Source organism: Rhinopithecus roxellana, chromosome 8 (assembly GCF_007565055.1).
Source record: "Rhinopithecus roxellana isolate Shanxi Qingling chromosome 8, ASM756505v1, whole genome shotgun sequence".
In the NCBI taxonomy this organism is placed as follows: domain Eukaryota; kingdom Metazoa; phylum Chordata; class Mammalia; order Primates; family Cercopithecidae; genus Rhinopithecus; species Rhinopithecus roxellana.
This window is the reverse complement of record NC_044556.1, coordinates 66,146,645-66,173,214: the sequence shown is the minus strand read 5'-3', so window position 1 is coordinate 66,173,214 and position 26,570 is coordinate 66,146,645. Positions and strand designations below refer to the sequence as shown.

Here is a 26,570-nt window from a genome sequence, read left to right as displayed (position 1 = left end):
AATCTCAAAGAAAACGTAGGAATAAAAGAATCCCATCTGCAGATGTGATCAAGTCTAGATTCTCTAGAAGAGAGGAAACAGAAAATTTGATCAACTATAGATCCTGATGTGTATCCCTTACCAAATTTTAGAGTGAATTAAGTTCAAAGCCCCATGAGCAAGCATGTGTTCACTCAAGCACACAATAGTTGTCTTTTGGTGGTGAATTTTTCTTCCTCCTTCTACTCTGCATTTTCCACACTCATTTTCTATAACCAATAGTAGTTAATCCTTTAAAACAGAAGAAAAAACTTAAAGGTCAAATCATATCATACCATAAAAAACCTCATCCTTTTTTGATGGAGTCATTGTCCTAGCAGATGACTGGAATACCACAGATATCTTGACAGTGCTTTCTACCAAGAACTTAGCGAAATCCACATGAAAATCCTGTAGACAAGACAGAAACATGCGGGGTGGATGATAGTACATTTGGAAGAATTTAAGGCTACATGATATTCCAGTTAGGCACTCTCACAGCTGGATGTGCTATGTTACTCAAATGTTGTGTATTAATGAATTGATGTCAATTTGCAAAGGAGGAGAACTCCAGAGGGGGATTAGAAACTTTTATAAAATGAAAATGTCAACATTACTTATAAGTACTTGAAGATAAAGAATACAAACTGATTATATTTGCAGGTGACCCAAAGAAGAAAATACTTAGCTTATATAGGATAGCAAAGCTATTCTAAAGGGTATCATTCAAGGAGATTTCTTTAAATGTAATAAGGCTAAATTTCAAGTTCAAGGTTGGGATGATAAATCAATTAGGGAAATAAAGAATAAGAGAGCGAAAACTAGAAAACAATTCAACAAAAAACACCTAAGGATTGAAGCCAATGAGAAGGTTAATAGCATGAATAATATGGAGAGAGCTGTTGCAGCCGAGGGATCTGGGTAAGCAATACTGAGCATTAAAACACCACCATTTTGTGCAGGTCTGAGAACCATGCTTTAAAGAAGAACATTTATTATGTAAAAAATAATGAAAGAAAGCAACCAGAATAAGGGGTCTGCAATTAGTTTTTGGAAGGAGCTGAAGACAAAAGATAGCTTAACTTGGAAAAGCATGAAGTGGTGGGAAAATGAACAATTTGTGATTTTTAAAGTACTAACATATGCACAGAAGTATAGACACCTGTGTGACCACAAGGCAAAAGTAGGGATGATCAGCTGATGTTCAAAATAGGCAATAGAGTTATTTATATTTAGAGGCATAGCTAGCCAAATAGATTAGAATCAAAAGTAACAGCACTGTTAAGTTATTCCATGGAGCTAAGGTTTTATTTTTCTCTATCTTTGTGTCCAGGGGCTCTATCAGAACCTAAAAGACTTAAAGTAAAAGGAAAGTAATATTTCTGGAATTTGTGACCTCTAAAGTCTATTAAAAGGCAAGGAAATCCTCCAAAGCAGATTTTCTAACCTATTTTCAAGGAACTTGTTTCCAGAAGGGAAAGAAAAGTTACATATGATGTAACATACGATGTAACAAAGAAATGTTACATATGATGTCATGATTTGATATGGAAAGCCTTGTTCTTTGTGGATGTCAATAATAAACATCTGGAATACATATAGGAACAACTAGTTTGTAGCTACAAATTTTAAGATTGTATCTGCAAACTTGGAAACCTCTTAATTCATGGGTGCCATTTCTTAAAACGTATAAATTTCCTGGTCACTCAATCCTTTCTCTTTCACCAGGTCCCTCTGCCTCTACCTCCCATGCACCCCACCCCTGAATTCCCTTCCCTTTCTTTTTGGTCACATTGTATCTGGTTCTTACTCTCTCAGTTGCCAACTCAGCTTCCTCAACACATCTCAGCCCTGCTTACTTCTACTTCCACTCTGCTCCATCTAGTGGAATGCTGATTTTTACACTGTGGTGCCAGCTTTTTTTTTTTTTTTTTTTTTTTAAGTAATACTCTACTTTGCTGGACAGGGTCAAAAAATAAACATTGAAACAAAACCAAACTTTTACTTTTGATAGATAAATTAAGTATCGTTTCCCAAATACTCGGATAGAAACCAGAATTCCACAAGCATGCTTATGTGAAGAAAGTGGAAAGGTGTTCAATCCAATAGCAGCATTAGTCTTAACAAGGGCTACTCCATCAAGAAATAAAAGGCAAATGGTTATTTTCTCTGTTATTGCAGCTTTGTTAGCATAGTCTTCTTAATGTAAATTATTTGATAATTGTGAAATATGCTTCAGGGATCATTAAGAAGTTTTTTTTGTTTGTTTTTCTTGTACTGAATGATGAAAGTTAAACAATTAGGAAAATGAAAGTATTCCTATGCTTGTATTTGCATTTACAGTATGCAAGGTATACTTGGAACCATGGGAAAATTAATTTCATCACAAAGGCATGGGTATGATTCTCTGGAAGACATATATTCCTCTATCTAGATAGTGATTTTTACAATATTCATAGGGTATGAACTACACAATCAACTTAGAGCTTGATGGTGTACTTTCTTCAGATGTATCCTGACGAATCTGAGTATGATATCTTCACGATTGGAATAATGGATTTTTAGAGCTAGAAATTATCTTAGAGTCTAGAACCACAAATGTTAATTCATGTCCTTGCTATACTTCCAGTGTACACTCTGAATACAAATAAGTTGGTTGAACCTGATGGGATCCAATCTTTATTTGTTTATTTATTTATTTGTTCATCCATTCATTCACTTTAGAGACAGGGTCCCATTCTGTTACCCAGGCTGGAGTACAGTGGCACAATTATAGCTCACTGCAGCCTTGCACTCCTGGGCCCAAACCTCCTTTCTCAGTCTCCTGACTAGCTGAGATTAGAGGTGAGATCCACTGTGCTTGGCCAAGGATCAAATCCTAAAGACTCAAGCTAAAACCAATTTGGAATAGATTCCCTTATGATTTTATTTCTGGAGTTGAGAAACATGTGAATAAACATGGGGCCAATTATTATCATCAAATGAATAAAAAGTCTTATTTTTAAATTCGATTGGGGACAGAAAGATCATAGAAATCAACGAGGAAGGAAAGAAATAAAATTCATTCCGAAAATGATAGCAGGCCTAGGCATACCCTACCCTCATGCCAACACCATTGGTTCAGTCATTCATTCCCCCAAGTTGTAGCCATAGTATTCCTCCTAAAACATAAAACTAATCTGATCCCAAACAGAAAAAAGCAAAACCTTCAAAACTTCTCGTTAACCTCAGGCAAAGTCCAAAACCCTTAAACGGATTTCAAGATCCTTCATTATCAAGTCCCTGACTCCATCTTCATCGCTAGTAACCTGCCTCTTCACATCATCCATGACCCTTCGGGCATTTGTAACAACTCTCATTTCCTCAAAAGAGCAAAACTCTCTCTCAGCCTCTGAACTTGTACAACGACTGACCTCTCCACTTGGAATACCTGCTCTCTTTCCCTACACCCTTCATGAGTTCATGTCTGCTCACTCTTCAGGTCTCACTTTGCACATCACGAGACTAGGACAGATGCCCTTCCTTTGTGCTCCCATGCCACCTTGTCCTGTTCCCCACAGCCAGTTATATGGCAAACTCTTCAAACTACTGTTCACCTAGAACTCTCTACCACCGAAATTACCACTTGGAAAAAGAGATGGTCAGTATACCTTTGCTGAATAAGTCAACGTTTAAAGGAATGAATGAAACCAAGACATCAGAGAAACATCAGCACACAAACCAATGAGCTGACAGTGGACAACTTCAGGGTTGTTTTATTAAACACAAAAGTGGGAAGGAAACATTTTTTTTTCTTAAACATAAATTATAAAAGCCACATAATTTTGCCCATTGGGTGTATATAGATATAAGACACCACTGTGAGAAGCAAATTTAAGACATAGTTAGCAAGTCAAGTCAGAATGGAATAACTACGAAAAATAAGTAAAATTTCCCTACTGGACTTATTATCTCCAATGTCTAAGTCACTCTCTGGGGAGAACTTGGCTCTTATATAGGAATGCTAACTTTTTTTCACCAGAGCAGACTCTAATCAAGTGTGTAAATGCTGCAATACACCAAATGGCAGAGGAGAATTAATGTTCTCTTGTGGGTTCCTGTAGTGTCTTACCACTGGGAAGTAACTTGCACACTGAACATAACAGGGATCATTAGAAACAGTTATGCAAAACTTATGAACAGAAATACCCTTGCTTTATGTGAAGGTTAGAATTTGATGATCTTCTTTTGGTGCCCTTGGTGTGGAGACTTAGGCAAAATACCAAGTCATGCCCACAGTCACAGAGCTCAAAGGAAGCGGGGGAAAAAGCCAGTTTACAATTCCTCTGGTTGTCTATTATTGGCTTCAAACACTGTTTGAATAATGTCCCCAAGTTAATTCTTCGCTTGTAAAAATTTTAAAAGAAAAAGGACCACACATACACGGTAATTTTTGAGGCCAACTGCTTCCCCACAAATTACCCACAAAAGTGAAAACTTTTGTCACCACCATTTTAAGTAGAACCCTGGTGAAGTCACTGAAAACACTGGGGAAATAACTTGACTTTTAGGCACACAATTGCTTTCCTTATCACGAAGTCAGGATTAGATGACAAACAAATACTAGGAGAAGTGCTGTGAAAAACTATTTGCTTCATGACAGCAACATTTATGAATTTTCGTTTGTAACTTTCATTCTCTGTGATCAGAGAGACTTCAGTGCTCTAAATCACAATCATAGACTATCTGCCTGAATTATTTTTCCCTTCAACATAGAATGATCACTGAATTACAGTTATACTTTGGAAGTCGTGTCTACCTGCTCATCAAACTCCATTTTGACAATTTTTAAAATTGTTAGTAAGACTAACACATGTGCATGCACATGTGTGTGCGAACACACACACACACATACACACGTACACACACAATTAAATCTTATAGGAAAAGGCGTCTACCTCTGCCAAATTTCAGCTGGGAACAAATTTTTATGGTTAGCTAATAAACCTGCTGAAAACAGGGGTTGATAATGGAAACCCTCCCGAGCCCTTAACTACAGTGTGCACGGCTATAATAAAAAGAATTAATGCAGTCAATTTGTACTACTGTTCTTGGAACAAAAAACCCTATTTCAACCACAGTCTTTTCAACAGCTGATTGGCAGCCCTGTCCATTTCCCCTCTGCAGTGTTGTCAGGAGTCTTCAACATGATAATGAGCCTGTCACCATATTCAAATAGCCCTGTGACAGCATGTTTTGTGAGTGTGACGTCCACTGCAAAGGGTCTGTCAAAAAGCACCTTTCAGAAAATGAAAAGAGAATGCTGTCCTGATGATAAACCTAATTTCTCCATAGATAAAAGAGTGAGATTTTTCATCAGATTTTGTCAGTGTTGTGTTGCATTTATCTCTTCAAATGTTCCTGTTTTCTTTTTTTAAATATACATAAATTTAGATTTGTCAGTGACGGGGAAAAATGATGATGAAACACATTTTCTGTTCTAGGAAGCTGAGTCCACCAGGTTACAACAGAGGGAAAATAAAAAAAAAAAAAAATCCTGATACTTTTCTATCACATTAAAAAAGAGTAGAAAAGTAGGAGGCTAACTTGTCAACTTCTCACCTAATAAACTTCCAAGCATGGAACTCGGATTCTGTATGCGTCACTCATAAGGCCAATTGCATCCCCAAAAATACTCACAGGAAGTTGCTATGTTCAAACTGTGTATCTATATAGTCACTTTTCTCAGTGCAGATGAAAATCTGTAACCATGTTAGTAGCAAGGAGAAAGCTCTTACTTCAAGATTCGCGGGCTACTTATTATCTCGGTAAATAGTGTTTGTTTTATGAATACTTGGAAAATGCATTTACATCATATTTCAACACATTAAAGATTTCCGTGTGTGACTAAGATGTTTAGAAGTACTATTGTCGAGGGAAAAATAATTATTCTTGTGTTATGAGGATTTATAAATAGCCCGGGTTCTCTAGAACATCATTTAATTTTCTTCCTTTGTTCCCTCTCCAATGTAGACCAAATCCACACTGAGTGTTCAGTATTAACGCAAAAATCTAATTTAGATGTTTCCTCAAAAGGGATATATGTACTTGTATAAGTATATACACTATATATAAAATACATACCACACATATGTTTCTTATTATATATATATATAAAATATACATTCATACATAGGTACACATACATGTACACACACATAGTAGAAAGAATATGGAAGTGTTTATTCTTTGTGAATATTAGTGTCTCAGAATTTAATAAAATTCACACACATGTGCCCAAGGAAAACTGAGAAGCTCTCTGGCTTTGACAGTGGAAGAGGTGGGACAAGGATTGGGATGAGGAAGCAGGGGGGACAGGAAGCCAGCAAGAACTGTCACTCTCTCCCACCTGAGGTGCCCTCCGTATCCCCTTAAGCAAATAAACACATGCAGGAAGTCCTAAAGGCTTCTAAGAAAGAAAACATAGGTAGGAATGTAAATCTAATGCCTACTTTATTTAAAACTCTGTGACAATAAAAGAATCTTATATTTTAGAAAACACATATTCTGCCCAGTGTAGTACTATGTCATTTAATTCACTAATATGCCTATATTAAACTATATCAAAACACTTTTTTTAAAAAATATTACCAAATATACATAACCTTGTATCTCCCTACCCTGACTTTAGCTAATGGCTCACTGACTTAGTCTCACTTTCAAAGTAATATTTTCTTTCACTCATCTGTTCTATGCAACTTATGTATCTATAGGTGATGATAGCATTTGTGAAACAATGATAGCATTTTTGCTATTCATAAGCAAGAAAACTGGAATTTTCATTCTTCCAATTTCAAATAAAATAAACACAGTCCTAGTTATATCTCCTTTGAGTTGAAGTCTGACGATGCCAAAAGGACCTATTAATTAAAGAAAATGAAAATTTCATGTTTTTGTATGTATCATAGATATAAAGCTGGCATGACTAGAATGTTTTCTTAACGAAAAATTAATATATTTTGGTGGTTGAGGAGGGGGATCTCAATTTTTGCAATAGAGGTTATCCTGGGTATACCAGGAAGGATTAAAATTTAAAACACAAAATAGAGATTTTTGTAAAGGTAAGATTTACCTGTACTAGTCAACAGTTAGTGAAGCTAAAATTATTTAAGACATTTTAGGTTTCTTATTTATTTTTTAATTCCAGAGTAAGAAAAGGCAGCAAAGAAAAAAAAGGGGGGATGTTCCCCAATATGTGTAAAGTCAATGCCCGAAAGAAAGTAACTCATTGAGAATCAGCAATAAATTTGACTGATTTTCAGTTTGTCAGCTGGAGGGAACTGTTATAAAGCCAATAAATAGATCTATAGACAGCCGGCTTTGTATAATATCCTTTTCCTTTGCCTAAATGTTTAAACTACTGGTTCATTTGGGATTTTTTTTTTTTTTTTTAAGAGGAAGAGAGAGAGAGGGAGAGAGATCTCAAATTGAGCTATCCTCAACATACAAAGCAAATTTCAGAATCTTGAAGACTTTCATTGTCTCTGAAAGTCATTGTCACCACCCTAATCCCCTCATTAAAGCTAAAGAAATGCTGGGATGGCATTAAAATGAATGCAAACCATTTGCAGCAATCTCCTGCTCACACCACCTCCAAATGAAGGCAGGCACATTGCATAATCCAGGCAGCAAGAGCTCCTGACAGGTGGATGATTTATGCTCATAGTCAGAAGAATCGGAGGGCCTGCGGAGGAGACAGCATGAGCAAGGTGGTGGCGAGACAGATGCTCTCAGTGGGCTTGCAGGGGCTGGCAGGCTCCAACTAGTTCAGGTGCAACCTGGACACTTTAAGTGCTGAACTCCTATTGCCTAGATTCCAATACTCAGATGTGTCATTTGCAATATTATACGCAATGTACATAATGAATAAACTGTCAAATCCAAGCAAGCATTGTACACATGCTGCATATACCTCTTACATACATAGATGTTATGTACACAATGCCCCAGCACATAAGTGAAAGGAAACCTCTTTTTGTCAAATGATGATTATGATACAGATGTAAATATTCTATACTTTCAGAATCCTCAGTTCTGAAAAATATTTAGCACAGGTATGGTGAGTGGAGAGTGACAAGATTTCCTAACAATTGGATCAATATTAAAGATTGCACAGTGGGATTAGGAGAAACACACCTCAGCAGAAAACCGACATTCCTGTCAATTATATTAATTATTTTTCAGATACATGACATGCTTTCATGACATTTTATTCTGAGAAAGCATTTGAATATTTCAGAAGAAATTTAGTAAGAGATGGATAAAAGGAAGAATCCCTATAGAGTTGAACTGCTTTGAGATCAATCTTTAAAACAGTTTTCCAGAATTTCTCTCAATAGCTCCAAACAATAACAATTTGGTAAAGATTATGGTATTGGTTAAAAGGGTAGATAAACCTAATTACAGTTATTGATGACAAATTACTGTGACTCCAATCTCTAACAGAAGGTATTAGCCAGCATTTTACTGGTCAGCAGTAAACCACCAATGGACAAAGAAATTCACCTCATAGATCTACATAGAACTATACAGATCGTTCCTTTTCCACGCTCAGCCCAGTATCTCTGAAGCATAAAGCTCCAGGCATTAGTGAAAGGGATAAGCTTCCAAATGTACAAGCTTTGGGTTATCTTGGATGAATGTGATTTTACTTTCAACTCCTAGATACTGTAGGGTCAAAGGTAGAATTGCCAATGAGAATTAAAGATCCCTTTAATTAGATAACAGTATTCAAAGACTTGTAAATTCCCAAGAAGCCACTTTGCAAAGCAAGAGTTACAGTGTTCTCCTGGGGGAAAAGATGGGCAGTGGGCTTTTTTTTTTTCTCAGCTATTCACCACTATGAGAGAATTTTTGAAAAGAACAAAATGGAATACATTGTAAGTAATTCAGAATGCCTCCAGACATTACAATTCTCCCTGGAGAAAAAACTCAAACAATTTGAAGTCTTCACAAACTGCATCCAAATCTTTTTCTAACTTCATTAAGCTCCAGTACTTAAAAATCGTTCATAGCAAGTACTTTAATTAGAGACGAGCCAGTGCAGAATAGCTGGACAGGCAGTGCGTCCACCCAGTGAGCAGACTGCCCAGGGGGGACAGTCTCCACCTCACTGATGCAACTGGTGAAGGGACAGACTGGAGTGCAGATACATTTCTTCCTTCCCCAAAAGAAAACAGGAGGATGCGTGTGGGTTGGTGGGTTACAGAGAAAGATTCAAACATCATTCTGGTCTCATCAGTATTCTGGCAGTTTACCATTACATATACAGAAAAAGAACAGAAAGTGTGTTAAAGAATGCAAGTTTTAAGGGGAATAGAGAACAAAGTCATCTGCACTATGGAAGCCTATTTTTTTCTTTCTTTGTTTCCCCTCCTTTTTCTCTCTCCTCCCTCCTTTTTTCTTTGCTCTCTCTCTGCTCTCTCTCTCCACCAATCCTCCTTCCAAACCCCATACTTTGAGACTGAAACCATGAAACCATTGCCATGAGAACTGTAGTGCAGGCATAAAACCAGAATCAAAGGATATAAGTGCCACACAGAATCCTGATATGCTGCCATTAATTTGATATTCAGGGGTCAATACAAGGGTGGAAAGGTAGCAGAGGAAGGAGAAAGAGCAGAGAAGAGAAGAGAGGGAAACAATAGCTATGCATGAACAATTTGTACTTGCTGCTTCTCTGGCTAGAATAATGTCTTTCAGGCAGAACTTGAGCAGGCAAGTAAAGAGCTCACAGGTTCTAAGCTTCCTGCAGCTTTGAACCCAAGTTGTTTAGAGACTTAAAAACAACAACAATAGCAAATGGTTTTCAAGGGAGAATATGGTTGTTAAATATTCTAGGTGGTGGTAGAAGAACTTTCTTCACCTATAATATGTCTTTTTTATCCTGAAATGCTAGAACTGAATGAACAGATTAGCATGTGCAAAAGTAACTGTAGATGCCTTCATAAATTACACCTGAGAAAAAGTTAGCAATGTCCGGATGAGAAGTGATTCCATGGATTCAAGGTCATTTGTTTCTAGTCCATGACAGACTTTCTTGCTGTCTCCCCACAATCCACTGAGGGGTCTCTGTAATTCTGGCAGGTTTTGCTGACCCTGCCTGTCACCTTCAGCTCTCCTGCACACAGGAAAGGGTCTTGGGCCAGAGTCACACAGAGCATTATCGGGGACCTCTGATCCCAGCGAGTCACGGACAGCGAGCAATGTGAAGACAACCTAAGCCTGCTGTGAACATAGCACTTGGTCATTTTGGAGGGAAAACAATTCCAGCAAGATGACATTTGAGACCAAGCAGAACTGATTCATCTTTGGTGTAGTTATGCAAGGTCCTAAACATTTGAGCAACAAAATAATAGTGATGTTAATAACAATGAATATTTACAGAGGACTTAATATTTGTCAGGCACTATACTAAGTATTTTGGATACATTATCTTATTTAATCCTCAGAGCAAACTCTGTAGGATAGGCCATTATTATTATCACTATTTTACAGACTAAGAAACTGAGGCTAGAGACATTGAGAATCTTGCCAGGAATCGGTGACTTAATAGCAACCCTGGCCTGTCTATTAGCAAATTCTATGATGTTATTAGTATGCTATGTGGAATAATGTGTTTACAATACAATTCCAAATGTATTCTCTTCATTTTTCAACTATGTTTAACCTGTAACTTTGTAAAATATTATACTACTTACTGAAATTTTGCAATGGGAGAAGAAATTAATGACCATAATTTTTTCCTCCATTTTTCTCAGCCTTGAGCTTCTTTAAAATACACAGCCCTGAAGAAAAATATAAAAGCCAAAATAAAGAAAAAGAATAAGGTATGCCTTAGCCCTTCATGTTAGAGACTTTTTATCAGTGATCTCTCCCATTGTGATCGAAAAGAGACAGTAGCAAAGGCCCTGCAACTAAACTCTGCTTCTCTGGTCCATTAACTATTTTCCGATGTGCAAATCACTCCGGTCTCCCAGGACTGTTTAAGAGTTCAGCTGACTACAGCACTGTCTCCTTTTGGGTTTCCAGTTAAAATCAATGCATTAACTGAGGCTGCAAGTTAGATTCTGGAACTGCAAGTTAAGTAAGACAGGTGAGGAAGGGAAGAATTCCTAGCTTTACAAGCTTGGGAACTTTCAAAGAGGCCAGTTCCTGAGTGGCATTAAAATAGAAATAGCATTACTTGTAAAAGCTGGGGCATTTTGTTCTTTCCTATCTTAACAAAACTTTTGATAGATTTTCTCTGCTGGAGCACATAACCAAATAGTTAAAGATTTGTGAGATAACCGGGAGATTCTCTAACATTTCTTAGGCACCCACGGTTTGAATTGAATTTCTGTTCCTTTTACTTTGTCACCATTAGTGGTGAAGCTTTATTTTTCTACACTATCCCCTCAAGATCCTAATTAATGACTACTGGGGAGACCTGCAGATATATACAGAATCGTTGAGAAGTACATTTGTTCACGGACCACAAATTTGGGCCAGTTGTCTACAGAGCATGAAAGTGACGCTACAAATGGAAAATGAAATAATCAGACAACAACCTGGACAGCCTCTCGGGGACAGACGCTGGGCAATGGCAAAACCTCTTCCGCTAAACAATAGGCTATGATAGTCTACACGGAAGGGGTGCCGTTCAGAAATATACATAGCTGAAACATTATTCAAACCACCTCTATGATAAAGCAGAAATACTCTATACAGACAATTCAGCAATCACATTCTAGTCCTGCAAAGAGCAATATTTACAAAAATCAGATGTTCTTGTTATTGCACAGCCCTCCTGTTTTAGAATGCCTACATTCTAAATGATTCTGGAATTTGTAACAGCTCCAGAACCAAGACTATTCCCTAAAATAAAGGTCTCCTTGCTCACAAAAGGAAGTAATAGCAGCTTCCACGTGACTTAAAGGATATTTCACCTTTTGACACTCTGGTAAGATTAATTAAGAGAAGAACCAAAAGACTTCATTATAAATATCAGTACAGCATATGAGCTTCAGAGTCAGAGAATTTCAGATTGAATCCTGGCTTTACCATTTAATAGATGTCTGATCTTGGGCAAGTTATTTATACAAGTTATTTAGAATAAGTCTTAGTTGTTATCTCATTTATATTCACTAACTTATCACATGTCTATGGAGAAGACAGACTAAAACCAACATTATTCCTCATGTTTTTTTTCTTTCTCCTTTTTTTGGATACCAATTGCTATATTATCAGTGTAGTCAATATACTTTTGATAAAACAGGACTTCTAAAATATAATTCTGTCATGGTCATATGAATATAAAAGAAAATTTATTCATAATGCATATATGAAAAATTTCTAAAAATCATTATTTATGAAAAATTATTCCTGCACCCAAATTGTAAAAATGCAATTGAAAAGTATGCTGAAGTATGCTTTAAAAAGAAAAAAAAAAAAAGTCATATTTTATTGAGCACCTACTATGTGATCATTATTGTACTAGGTGCCATGAAAGACTAAAATACAAACAGTTCCTGTTCTCAAGTTGTTTATGCTTTGCTCCATGAGACATCCAAAGTGAAGAATGGAATACTAAAAATTAATAACGCCTATTATTTTCCTAATGCTGTTGTTTACCAGATGCTGCACCAAGAATATTACATATATTATCTCATTTAACCCTGAAAGCTATCCTCTGATGTTTGTATAATTACAATCTCCATTACATAGGGAAGGCTTAAAAAGGCAAAGTAACTTGTCTGAGATGGCACAGTTAGTAAGTGGTAAATTTTACAGTGAACCCTGAGTCTATCTTTGTGCTATCCAATACGGTAGCCATCAGTCATGTGGGGGCTATTTAATTTAATTTAATATAAATTAAATAAAATTAAAGCCTGACTTCTTCAGTTGCATTAGACACATTTCAAGGGCTCAATCAATAGTCACAGACTCCATTTGACCCACAGTCCATGCTCTTTATCTTTATGTTCTATTTCCTTCTGTGGAAAACATGAAATTAAATGCTAAACAGTATGAAACTGAATATAAATGCTGGTGAAATTCTGAAAAGGGTAATGTCTCTGTTATTTTAAGTCTTTAGGCTTACGAAGGATCATAAACTCCATAAGGATAGAAACTCTTTTTGTCCATGTTCACACAGTGAATGGTATGCAGCCAGCTCTCAAAATACACTTGTTGAATGGATGAGTCAAGGATGGATGAATAAAAGTTTGGAGATAGACTTACAATGCGTATTATTTGGACTGATAGACAGAAAACAACTCCTGGGCAAAATAACCTCATCCCAACTCTAGATGTTGTAAAGAACAGGATGTACTTCTGCCATAGCAGATAGAAATATTTACACAGTTCAAACCACAAGGCATGAATCCACATTCCTTCCAAATACTTCCAAATTATGTATGAATTGATGATAACTTAAGACTGGCTAAGTTCAGAGTAATTGCCATTCAATTGGCTTCAAATATACTAATGATCATGATAATGTTGATACTGAAGAACCAAATAGGCTGGGAGACAAATGTCTAAGAGAGCAGAGAGGTGAATTAATGGGAGGCAGGAGTAGGGAGGGGACCATTATAGAAGTCACAAGTTTGGAAATCACCAAATGGTAATTCAGTAGAGTTGTGAAGAAATTTGGCTTTTAGAGGAAACTATTAGAACAACAACAACAACCCTCCCACCCCCACAAAAAGAACAAACTTAATGGGGTGGAGAGGGTGAAGGGAGAGAAAGTTGCATTTGCTCCAAAACTTCTGTGTGAAGAAGCGTGGTTGGGGGATATTAATTGGACAATGCAGGGAGAAGCCACTAAATAAGGGCTCAGGTGGCCCCAAGGAAAACACTTATTATAGTTGAGAACTGAGAGGGAGGCCAGGCAAAATGGACTTGACCTCCTATGGGGGCAACATGCTGGCTTGAACTGAGACACAAAACCGGAAATTGGCACAGAAACAAGATCTAAGTAGAAATACATATTAAGTTAAACCAAGTAATGTAAATTACCTCATTTTTACACACTCTATTCCTTAAATTTCCCACATCTCCAAGATGAGTACAAATGCTAGCAAAATAGTGCAGACATAATAAAATTATGATTATACAGCCTATGTAGAAAAGATTTAATAGATGAAAATGTAATTCTTGAGAAAAATAGGAAAGGAATTTTGATCCTATATACACACAATCTTTAGAGAAATAGGTTAACCAAAGGGCAATTGCTCAGATACCCTCCCTTTGGGTTTTGCCATAGGTCCCATTTCATCTCAGACAGTCATCTATAAAAGAAGAGTATCTTACAATTGGGGCTTTTAAAATAGTAGAAATCCTGACATTCCTGTCAAAGGGCTCTGTAATGCTTCCTGCTCCCACAACCATTTCCATATCACTCTAATGGAATGATTCATATTCATGTCAACTTGAAAAAGCATTGAAGGCAAAGTAAGGTAAAAACAAATTTACATTGTGGATAATCAGCTGAAATCCATCACACCTGAGGGTCAGTTACGATTGTGCTTGGGCTGTGCAATCTACTTGGGTAAGACTGAGTGGAGTGGCAGGTCCTGATATTTGTTCTGGTAGCCACAAAGCCACACTGGCTCTCAAAAACACAATCTGCCATTCACTTAAGTCTGGTTTGCCAGCAAGCCCAAGGATGGACTCCCCACTAGTACCATCAGGCTCAGGGAATTTGGCTAGCACTAGGCACCTCAGACTTCTGCCAGCTAATTGGCTTTGGGGAAGCCGCTGACCTACTCTCCACTGAGTGGCTTTTGTGAACCTGGAACCTAGCCTGCTTCCCATCATTGATCAACCTTGGCCAAGCCAGCTGGCTTGTTCCTTTGCAGACAGCTTGCCTTAGGGAAGCTGGTTGGTGGCTCCTCAACCTACTAAGTGAGAGAGAGAGAGAGAGAGAGAGAGAGAGAGAGAGAGAGAGAGAGAGAGAGAGAAAGAGAAGGCGAGAAAGGATGAACTATAGAACAATCTCTCAAAAAATGACCAGCGCTCAGTGTCAGATGAGGGGGACTTAGAGATGAACAAAATCATGCCTAATAATTGATATGGTAATAGGTGGAGTAGACTCTGCGTAGCCTTCACCAGAAAGGTCACTAAGAATTTAGGAATGGGGCCCAAATGAAATAAAACCATGAAATACTTCATTAAATGAGTCTTATTCAAATGTATACCTGAATTCCTTTAGTTACATTCAAGCACAATGTCATCATCATCGATGTCACGTTGATATACATATGCATTGGTAACAAGGAACAAAATCTGTTGTTTGGAGGCTAGTGGGAAAAAAATTCCACATTAAACAGAGTCCTATGTGGTTCTGGCCACCCCTCACCACTTACCAGGCTGGCCTTCCAGTGCCTCAGCAAATGTTCAAGCAGGTTTCCCCTGCTTGGGGCTAAATCCATTGGGGATTTTTTTTATAATCCAAAAGAATAAAAATATGTAACATATTAGATAAATGCTGGCTTCTTATTTCAAGTTCACAAATGGAAATGACAAATGGGGACAATCAAATAAATGATTAACTTTTAATAGTATCGAAGAAAGCTAAAGGAACTGTTTCTTAGGATTTCAGTCTTTCTCTCTGCCCTCTCTAAAACAAATGCAGGGAGAACAGATTTATTCAGCTGAAATAATTTGTAGTGCTGCAACTGGTTAGTTCACATCAAAGATTCTATCTACTTCACTTCTAATGTAATTGTGATTTTAAAATATATACATAAATATAAAAGTTTTGGAGAAGCAGGTATGCAGGGAGTATGTGATAGTCTTCTAAGAGCCACACGGATTACATGCAGAATCATGGACAAATCGTGAAAACATTAGAACTTCAATCTTCCCCTTTTATATAATAGATGAGATGATAATACTCCAGTGGTACACTATGGCCTTATCCTCAAAACAACTGAGGCAGATGGTGCACAAAGTCAGTGGATCAGATTCATTCCTTTCTACAAAAGCATGACTTATAAGAAATGTGGTTCTGGAGTTCATTTTCTAAAAACTCAGCCAAGGACTAAAGCTATGCCACAAGGCAAAATTTTTCTCTATGTTCCAATTTGGATTTAAATAAGATGTCATGCACTGACAAAAACACAGACCAGTAAATAGAGTTCCCAGGAAATGAACAGCTTCAGTATTACTGATGTTTATTTATGTAGTTTGTAACTGTTAAGTTATTCCAAAGTTTATGTTGGGATGTCAGGACTCCCAGAGTGGGAAATCACTGTAAAAGATAGTCTGGTCTAATCCTCACGTGATACTTGAACTTGTTCCCTAACAACATCTCTCACAGTGCTGGGAAACTTATTGCCCTCCAACACAGTTCATTTTATTTCTGGACATTAAGTGAAGAACTCAAAGCACTGAAGTGAACCCTAGTTCCAAAAATGGGGGATGGGTTACTTAAGTCATCTTTTAAGAGTTCAGTACCTCATAATACCCATAGCCTCTGAAGAATCCCAAGCCAAATACATACATGAGTATTCCTGAAGTTCCAAAAGAATAACTACATTAAATAAATGTACAGCAGAGGCAGTAGAATCAAAATACCTGCTACAGAACCTAGACTCCTTCATACCCTATGAGAACATTGGAAGGTAACACAATCTCTCAAAGCTTCCCTTTCCTCTGTGAAATGGGGAAATAGCTACCACTGAGGTCATTGTAAAAGATTAACAAACCCCAACAAAAGCACATAGCACACAGCCTAATGTAAATTGAACTCTCAAAAATCTGTGCTAGTAGTCTTACCTTCAAAATCTTTAGTATTCATTTTGAGACTGACTAAGTTTCATACCAACAAAACATGAAAAAAATCACCATCTAGTAATACAGTATCCGTACATAAAATAACTTGTTGTGGTACCTTAAGTACATTCCCAAATGGCTTAATGTCAAGATGAAACTCACAAAGAAGGTGCTCTTCGCTATTGCTTATATTATAACTTGGGAGTTTTGTTTAATACTCTGCATTAATGAGGGAGTTTCTTAGGATAATATTACAATAGAGAGTGCAAGAAATACCTGTGAGGTCAATGCAGTTCTATTAACTGTCATCTAACACAGAAATATTTTCCTTGAATACCATTAAAGCTTTCTCCTTTTCTTTGTTCTGCTTTTTGAAGGCAGTAGGAGCCCAAATTTCCCTACCAATAATTTCTGTTTTCGATTTGGCAGTATAATGATACTAGACTTGAGGAAAAAAAAAAATCACCTTGGCAATGTCTTCTTCCGAGGTTTTCACAAAAGATGTTTTGTTAGGATAAATTATACTAAGTAGGCTCTTTAAGCAAAAACAAATCCACTTGTAACTAAATGACCTGAGTAGCTTTATGTTTTTTAAAGAGAACCTACCTGGAAAACACTACGCTCTTTAAATGAACATTTTATTAAAATGGAAAATATGAAACAGAAGGGTAATTAGACAAGTAAGTTGCTCTTTGCTACTCCTGCTGATAGGGTAAACTCAGAAGACTCTCAAAGTTCCCACCGCCATATATAAATCAAGGCTCAAGCTGTGGTTGCAACAAAACAGCTCTGGGATAATTTTTCTTTATATCCTGGGGACTCAGGCCAACTGATTAGAGAGATGTAATGGCAGTTAAATGAATAAATGTATAATTTGTGCTCTCTCATATATGTGTGTATGCGTGGACATGCACAAATTGACTTCTCTAAAAAGGTGGAAACAGAAAATATACCACACGGACTGTGTTGGGATCACTCAGAAGAAATAGAGCATCTGGACAACTAATTCCCTAATGTAAAAGAAGATCTCCATACTCCTACCATTTCTTCCACCCAAGGATTTCCTAAACATTAGGTCAGCGCTATTAATCTATGAGTCAGAGCAAAAGATGAAGATCGTTTATTTCATAGAGACTGGCAATTCTTGATGGATTTAAAATAATTTGTCAAGAAGCTGGGCAAAAATGACATGACCCTTTTGACATACAGTGTCCTCAACCTTACTATTTGATCTTCACCACTCCTGATGTACATTGCCTTCTCTAACTCACGATCAGTCCAATACTCTAGCCTGCTCAGTTATTTCATAAAGACATTTTCCCAGACCAATCCCCATCATTATCTCTGACTTCAGCGGTCCCATCAAACTTTAGGTGAGAAGCCTGGTTTCCTCAGAACAGAATCCTAAGGAAAAGTCACCTCCTAAAGAATGTCACTTATTTATATACCTTAAGCTCAAAACCCCTCGTTAGACTAATAAACTCTGTTGCTTATTGGGATCTCCAGGACGTTTTCCCATTTCCTCCAACTGCCAAATAAGTATTCAGGTCACTCTTGGTCTAACAACAGATGCAGGCAATCAACCCAAGTAAGGAGCAGAAAAGACCCCTTACTGGGCCAAGGCTGCAACACAGCTTGGCATAGATACAGGATGGTCCTGGGCATATGACACACATGGCTTTTAATCCCATTCCCACTTTATCTGCAGTGGGACTGTGGGCAAGTCACTAAAACTCTTTGACCTTAGATTCCTTATCTGACTAATGAGAATCTGATACCCAGGGTCCCACTTTCCTATACTGGGTAGGGTCATAACATGATAATTAAATCTTAATGCCATGTATTGTCTCACCACAAATGATGACTTATTCCAAATGCCAATTCTCAACCTCTGCTTTTACTTCATCTGAAACATTGGCACTCACAACTCTACTATATTGTTTACACTGCCTATCTGGAATCTTCATACTGTGTGTATTTTCTAGACTTTCACAAAGCGGGGAAAATATGCATACATAACACTGAGCACCTCTGTAATTAAAAGATACTTTATGTTTTTGTCTTTCTTTCTTTCTTTCCTTTTTTTTCTTTTTTTTTTTTTTGAGACAGAATCTCAGTCTTTCTCCCAGGCTGGAGTGCAGTGGTGCGATCTTCACTCATTGCAACTTCCTCTTCCCAGGCTCAAGCCATCCTCCCACCTCAGCCTCTGGAGGAGCTGAGACTACAGGTGTGCACCACGACACCTTGCTAACTTTCTGCTTTTTATTTTATTTTTATTTTTATTTTTTGTAGAAACAAGGGTTTCATCACGTGGCCCAGGCTGGTCTCAAACTCCTGTGCTCAAGTAAGTGTCCCACCTCAGCCTCCCAAAGTGCTGGGATTACTGGCATGAGCCACTGTGCCTGGCTGAAAGATACTTTAAAGAGATCAAATCAAGTATGAAAATCAAAAATGGGTATCAATAAAACACATAACTATCCGATTTGTTTTGCTTGTTTTAATAACTTATCATTTCCTCCACGGGAAATATTTAGAAGCCATTTATAATTATATAAGCCTGCTCTTCTCCTTTCCTACTGCAGTCAATATTTTTATTTAAAAAGTAACAATAAAACTTCAAATAAAATCTGACTGGTAGCAATCACAGCAATCTGTGTTGAGATTTCAGATGCCCACAGAAATAAAACCATACTGACTGCACTTCAATATATTGACAAGAGCTGGGAGGAAATGTGAGGAAATAAAGAGCGAAAGTTTTTCAAACACAGGCAAAAATACACTATCAGTACTTCAGTTCCTACTTATTTAAATACCTATTAATTGCTCTACTGTGCCTTCAACTCTCATGTCTGTTACCTTTGAAAAAAATAACATATTTCTTGCTCCTCTAGGAAGACGAAAAGCATCAGAAAAATTTTCAGTTAAGACAAAATTCACAAATAGCACATCTCATTATACATATCTATCAAATCAGAGCTCCTATGGTAGTTCCAACTTCATTGATATAGTCATCATCATCATCATCATTGTAATTATAAGTCTCTTGGTGTCATATATTGGAATAATGTTTTTTTTAGGCATTATATCATTTTTAATACTATATATATAATTTCAGATTAGAAGAGGTAAGAAAGAATATAGTCTAACTGTTCCCCTGAAGATACAGGAATGGAGACTCTTAGAAATGAATGGACTTGCTCCAAATTACATCACAGTATTAGGTAGTTGAGAAATCAGAATTAAAAGCTAAAGGATAGGCCCAGGCGCAGTGGCTTATGCCTGTAATCCTAGTCCTTCAGGAGGCCAAAACTGGAGGATCACTTGAGGCCAGGTGTTTGAGAACAGCCTGAGCAACCTAGTGAGATGCCATTTCTACAGAAAAAAATAAAATAAAAGTAGCATGGTGTTGGCATGCGCCTGTAGTCCCAGCTACTCAGGAAGCTGAGACAAGAGGATCACTTAAGTCCAGGAGGTCAAGGCTACAGTGAGCCAAGATCATGCCACTGCACTCCAGCCTAGGGGACAGAGCCAGACCCCTTCTCAAAAAAAAAAAAAAAAAAAAAATGCCCACAAAAATTTACTTATGAAGTTAACAGGATTCTTACAATTCTCCTTGTTCATTTTAAAATGTGTGCCACTTGTCCATTTTCTTTGGTGGAACATTAGCTTTCTCCTCCTCCTCTGCTTTCTCTTCTTCCTCCTCTTCTTTTTCCTTTCAAGACAAAGGAGTAAGTTCTCCTTTCTGAAGCTAAACCAGTAATTTTAAAGCTTTCTTCACCTCGAACGTTGTTAGTGAAAACCTCTGCTTGGGTTAAAGCCCCTTTTTTTCCTTTTTACACTGTTGTCTCTCTTCATTTGACCTAAGGTCAGATATTAAAGACTAAATTTCCTCACGAAATTTCTGAGCAAATTTTCATTTATTGATGTGCTTCTATAAAAAGTTTGGAAAGCACCCCTAAGGCCATTGACATTGCCAACGGATAACAAATTACATGACCTTGGGTTGGTCTAGCAAGTCAGGCTCATAGCGTCACCTGCTAAGCATGTACTAGACCCTGTATCTACATTAAATCTCTTGGTCTTCACAAAAACCTCACAAAGTAAGTTCCACTTTCAGTCTCATAGCTATAAATAAATAGGCTAAAGTGAGTGAGTCTTAGAGAAGTTCTTTAACTTGCTCCAAGTCTCAGAGGTGGTAGAACCAGGACTTCAATCTACGAGCCACCTGGCCCTGAATCTTGACCCTTACTCTCTCTGGCCACAGTAGCTAATGTTGGTCCTTACACTAGGCCACATGGTATGCTAAGCTCTCAACCTGCAATATCTCATTGGATATTTACAACACTTTGTTTGCAAATACTATTAGTGGTGCCATCATTTTACAGATGACAAAATAGGAGATTAGAAAAGTTAAGTAATATTTTTTTAAGGCAAAAGAAAAAGCACACTTTTCTGGCATGAAATAACAACACTGGTCCTCTAAGTTGCCTCATTTCATCTACACTTTGGCATGCAGGCTGGCCTGGCTAAAGAATATAATGTGAGTGAATGTGAGATTTTTGCTCACCTGCAAGAGTAAAAGAAAAATATTTGAGCTGCCAGGGTGAAAGCCATCATGCCAATAAACATCAAAACAGCCTTTAATCCTTTGATCAGTGAATTCCATACCTAAATAAAATGATTATTGCTTTCATAAAATGTCTCTGTTTGCTACTGACAGAAAGCAAACTGAGCTAGTATGTCCTGCAATAGCCTTTAAATAACCAAGGAGAGAGATCAAAATAAAAATAAATCTTGACCAGATTTATAGGTGCACCTTGATTAGTTCTTGCTATTTTCCTTCAAATAAGCAATACCTGAAAAAAATGAAAAGGGAATGTTGAGACCAGATATCATGTAATAGATGGGCTTTCTCTGACATACAGTATGGTATAATGATAGAAAAAAATAATGCTGGCCCATCATTTGTGACACTTACCAGCTAAGTAGAGGGGAGAGAAAGACAAAGAGGATTTTTCAGGATGCTGAATGGTGCCACCACTTGGATTTCAACAAATTATCATTTGTTTTACTGTACTTCTCAAAGTTTTGTTGTATTGCAGCATTTTGTTGCTTTCTCTAAGACAACACGTTTTCCTTTTCTTCAACTGGTACAATTTTTTTGAAAAATTCTAACATTAAAATCAAATGTAGTGTATTCAAGTATAATTCCATTGCTTGGTAATGAGAAAGCATATCTTATAAGAATTTTAATTACGTAAAATGTGATGAAACTGGAGTTGTTTACCTACTAAGCTATCACTTTCTCCTTCACACTCCCACCAACGCTCAGATATCTTCTCAAAGTGAGATGCCATAATTAATAGAAATGCCAGTCAGTAGAGCTAAGGATTATTATTTTAAAAACAGTATAATTCTCATTTTTCTATAAACTACCCTTTTAATGAAAACCTCATTTCCTTCAGGCCACACTTTATCTACAATGGATTTGGCTAGTTGAATAAAAATACCTGTTAAAGGAGAGAAAGTTCCCATCAAAGCTGTTGAAATCTGATTTCATTTCAGATTCTAGAACTAATGCTGTTTTTTGTTTAAATAGATTTTGTCTGTCAATTTCCAGACCTGCTGTGCCATCAGCCTGTATGGACTGCTGTGGTCAACACGGGGGTTGTAGCAGCAAATTTTATTATGGACTGGTAATTGAATTGAACAGGTTTACATTTGAATAGATTTACTACATCATGATCTCTGACATACTGCATGGGGCTGAAATCCCTCTCCATCCATAAAGATACATTTAAGACAGTATCATTCTCTCCAGGCTTAGAAAGCAAGTCTTGAACCAAGGACATGGCCAAACATAATTGTGCATTTATATGCAGGGTACCATGCAATATTTCACTGCATTTTTTAAGTACAGAAGAAAAGCAATATTCCATATTTACTCATAACCATCCCATCCTTTTGATTTGGTGGTTGTGGGAGGTGAGGGGAGGTGGTTAAAGAACTGATATTTTGCCATCAAAGTGGGCATTAAGAAGTAAAGGAAAATAAATTATTATTTGAGTATATCAGCAACAGCAGCAATTCCCTAGAAAACAGATACTTGCTTGATAACAGCAATTGAAGAGGTGTGAATTATAGATAAGCACTGTCCCATTCACTTTCATCAACAATGTTTAATTAAACAGAGTTCACACCTCTTCATTCACTCTTACCATCCTTCAGGATTGTTCCTGCTAGAAATCACAATGGAAAAAATATTTAAGGAAAAATATCTTCTTTAAACCTGGAAAAGCAAATGGTGTGTAAATTATAGCAGTAAATCAAGCTAATAAAAAATTACATATTCCTAGAATTTGAGAAGTGTCTCCATGTAATTCAGTATTTCAAAATAAAACCTAAATCTAGATCAATACCACATCAATACAAAGCATTCATTCTTGTATTAGCTTTAGAACTTCTTAAAAATGGATTTGCTTTTGAAAAATAATCATTCCTCAACTTTCAAGGATTTGAAATCACTCTTAATTAAGTCTTTTTGATTGAGCATAAGTTTAGTTTGAGTCTCTACAATAAAACTAAGTGGCAACATAAATATAATTAAGGTCAGAAATTGACTGTCAATCACTGATCACTAACTCAGAAATATGTTTTGTTTGTTACTCTGCTATAGGGGTTAAAGCAATGGCTAAGATAAAGGACTCCACTTCACAAACGTAAGCTACCACCATCATCCTAACTAAAAGAAAAACTCTGTCATGTGGGTTGGGTGGTGGTTGTTTTAATTATATGTTTTCCTTTATCAAAATAGTCCTTCTGGCAATTTCACGTAAGTTTTCTCTAGCAAGAACCACCTAATCTGTCTTTTTCACTGTCATATCACTGGAGCCTGGAATAGTGCCTGGAATATGGGAAGATCTTAGTACATATTCAGCAAATGGATTACAAATGTAAAACATGTTAACTCTGAAAAATCCTAAAAGGATCAAAGGCTATACTGTAAAAAGTAACCCCATCCTCATTTTCATTCACCAATGTGACACTGTTTGCAATCTTTAGATATCCTTCCTTCCTTCTACTTCTCCATGTATGCACATGTGGATATCCATCACAGTGTGTACAATGTCTGCCAGTCATTCTCCTTTCTCTCTCTACATACATACATATATATATATATATATATTTATATATATATATATATACACACACACACACACACACACACACACACATTCCCATACATACACATACACACACACATATATATAATGAATCATACTATTAAAAAACTTGTTCTTATATATTATTTACTTAGTAATGTATCTTGGTCATCTTTTTGTAAAACTTTATCATAACATTATACACTTCTTTGTTTATAGCTCTTTCTCAAGGGAAGAGCAAAGTGGAAGACTAGAAGAATTTAAGAGGGTCTTCTTTGTTCCTATTTGATAAGTAAAAGTCAGAGAAATACTATGTGAATTCCATATATCCAAACATTATCTGATCCACTCATCTTCCTGTAATATTGTTCACAGTAAACATCTTGAAAGAAGAACAAATCAGGAAAAATTATGACACCACGTGATGGCACTCACTCATTTACACTCTGATTCACTGTTGGTGAATTAATATGTGAGCCTATTTGGATTTAAAAGTTAAAAAATAGGGGATCTCCAGTAAGAACAAAATATAATAATAGGACAAGCCCCAGAAACAAAGCATAGTTCTATGATGCAACAGAAGTTATACATTTAAATATTGAATGAATCTAATTTTCTGTCAAACATTAATTACCAACATTTCATTGTGTTACTTTATAAAACTGTGCTCATTTCAAACCTGGTGAATTTTCTGAAGAAAAGGAAACAGAAAGTTCTAAATGCAGCATGTAAAAATGCACATTTACAAACACACACACAAGTACAGCAATGCGTAAAAGAACAAAAACTGAATCACAGGGCTCACAAAGTAAAGAAGACATTTTATCCATCTCCAAGCTAACATGTCAGTTTCACTAGAAATGCTGAAATATACAAATATTTCAGGACCTTTGACATGTGTGGAATAGTTGAGTGGCATCTAGAATCAATGGGCTCAGTTCCTGGCTCCACCAATTATAAACTGTGTGAGCTTAAGCAATTTGTTTAGCACAGAATACATGTCACTGTTACCATTTTATGTTTGTTGTTGTTATCCCCAACTGAAAGCAAATAGAAAATAATTTTAATATCATATTTCAAGCCATTTGTAATAGAAAATAAACTCTAAAAGATAAGGTTGGGAAAGAATAAAGAGTGCTTTAAACCCAAGATTAATTAAAAAACAAAAACAAAAACAAAAAACAAACAAAAAAAAACCACTCTCTGCAAACCCAGTAATGAGAAGAAAACCAAAAATTCAATGGCAGTAGTAGCCTCTTGGTTTGTCTTCATCCCTTGCTTTCTGCAAACTGTAAAGAAGAAAAAAGCACTACGGTCAAGCATACCTGGTGTGTTTGGCTGTACATCAGCTTCTCCTACCTTGTCCCTTCCTGTCAATGTCAAGTGGTTAGCCATAAGTTATCAGAAAGTCCAGGTATAAAGGAGTATTCTGCCATCAGAGTCAGGGTACTTACTGTTACTTCATCTTTTTCTGGTTTCTCTAAAATTGGTGGAATTTTTTGCCTCCCATCCCCACACCAAAATCGAAAGCTCAGGGGCACTAGCAAAGAGCCTTACCTTCTTTCAGCATGCCCACTTTTAAACACTTCATGAAGCGGCAAGCCTGGCAGGATTTACGTCTGCGCTTTGTGATTTCACATTCATTCGTGGCAGGGCAGCTGTATTCTATGTTGCCTACAACACAAGTTTGAAGAAAAGTTGTCAGATTTGCAAGATCCAGAAAACATTAGCATCCCAAAGGCAATGTCAACTCTATTATTCTTACTCCCCCACCCCAAAAAATGTCACATGAGACTCAACAGAAATGTTACAAATACCAAGCTAGATGCTCTGCTATAATCACAAAAGATACATGGGGCAAGAAGAACACACATGGCGAAATGCTTCAAAAGACGAACTTTAAAATTAGCCTTCAAAATATTATGCTGAGTCCACCCATGCAAAGGAAGAGTCTTCCAGAATCTTGTGATCCAAAAGAAATTTTAAAATAGATTATGTTCATGAAAACACAAATATCAAAACCAGATTCTTGGATTGCCAATCCTGGATTTATTCTGTTTCCTAATACTTTGGTGCATCAGTCTTCTTGTCTTTCTGACATTGAACAATATAAACTTCACTGTGGAAAATGGTATGTAAACAAATCTGGGATGTTATAGTAAGCTCCTAGAGGGTAGGGACAGAAATTACATAGTTGTTGCTTTAGCACTTACCAGAGCCTTACAACACAATTCTGTGCTTGGTAAATGCTTACTGACGATGGTGATGATAATGAAGATGATGGTCATCATCATTATCATCATCATCATCATCATCATCATCATCATCATGTGTGTTACATAATTTGCATAATTAATTCCAAACACTGAAGTTCCCTGATGTTAGACCAAAGAATAAACTGCTATGAAATTATTTATTTTTAATATTAGACTTTGTATCACTTATGGTAGTACCTACATATTTAAAATGGTAACTAAGAAATCAGAAGAAGATCCAAACTAAATTTTTTTTTTCAATTAGTACAATGGCAGTGTGTGGGATGTGCTCTGGGGCTGCCTACAGCTTTGTAAAGAAGCTGCCTTTAAAATA

At 36.7% G+C, this 26,570-nt stretch overlaps 1 protein-coding gene across 2 annotated transcripts in view; it reads right to left on the bottom strand.

The window, feature by feature from the left end:
* Positions 1-26,570, bottom strand: part of ESRRG (estrogen related receptor gamma) — a 226,144-nt gene that overhangs the window by 128,166 nt on the left and 71,408 nt on the right. For both annotated transcript variants that reach the window (XM_010366505.2, XM_010366471.2), the window contains one exon: positions 25,539-25,655. In XM_010366505.2, coding sequence (XP_010364807.1) covers positions 25,539-25,655 — 117 coding nt within the window. The remainder of the gene's footprint in view (positions 1-25,538; positions 25,656-26,570) is intronic.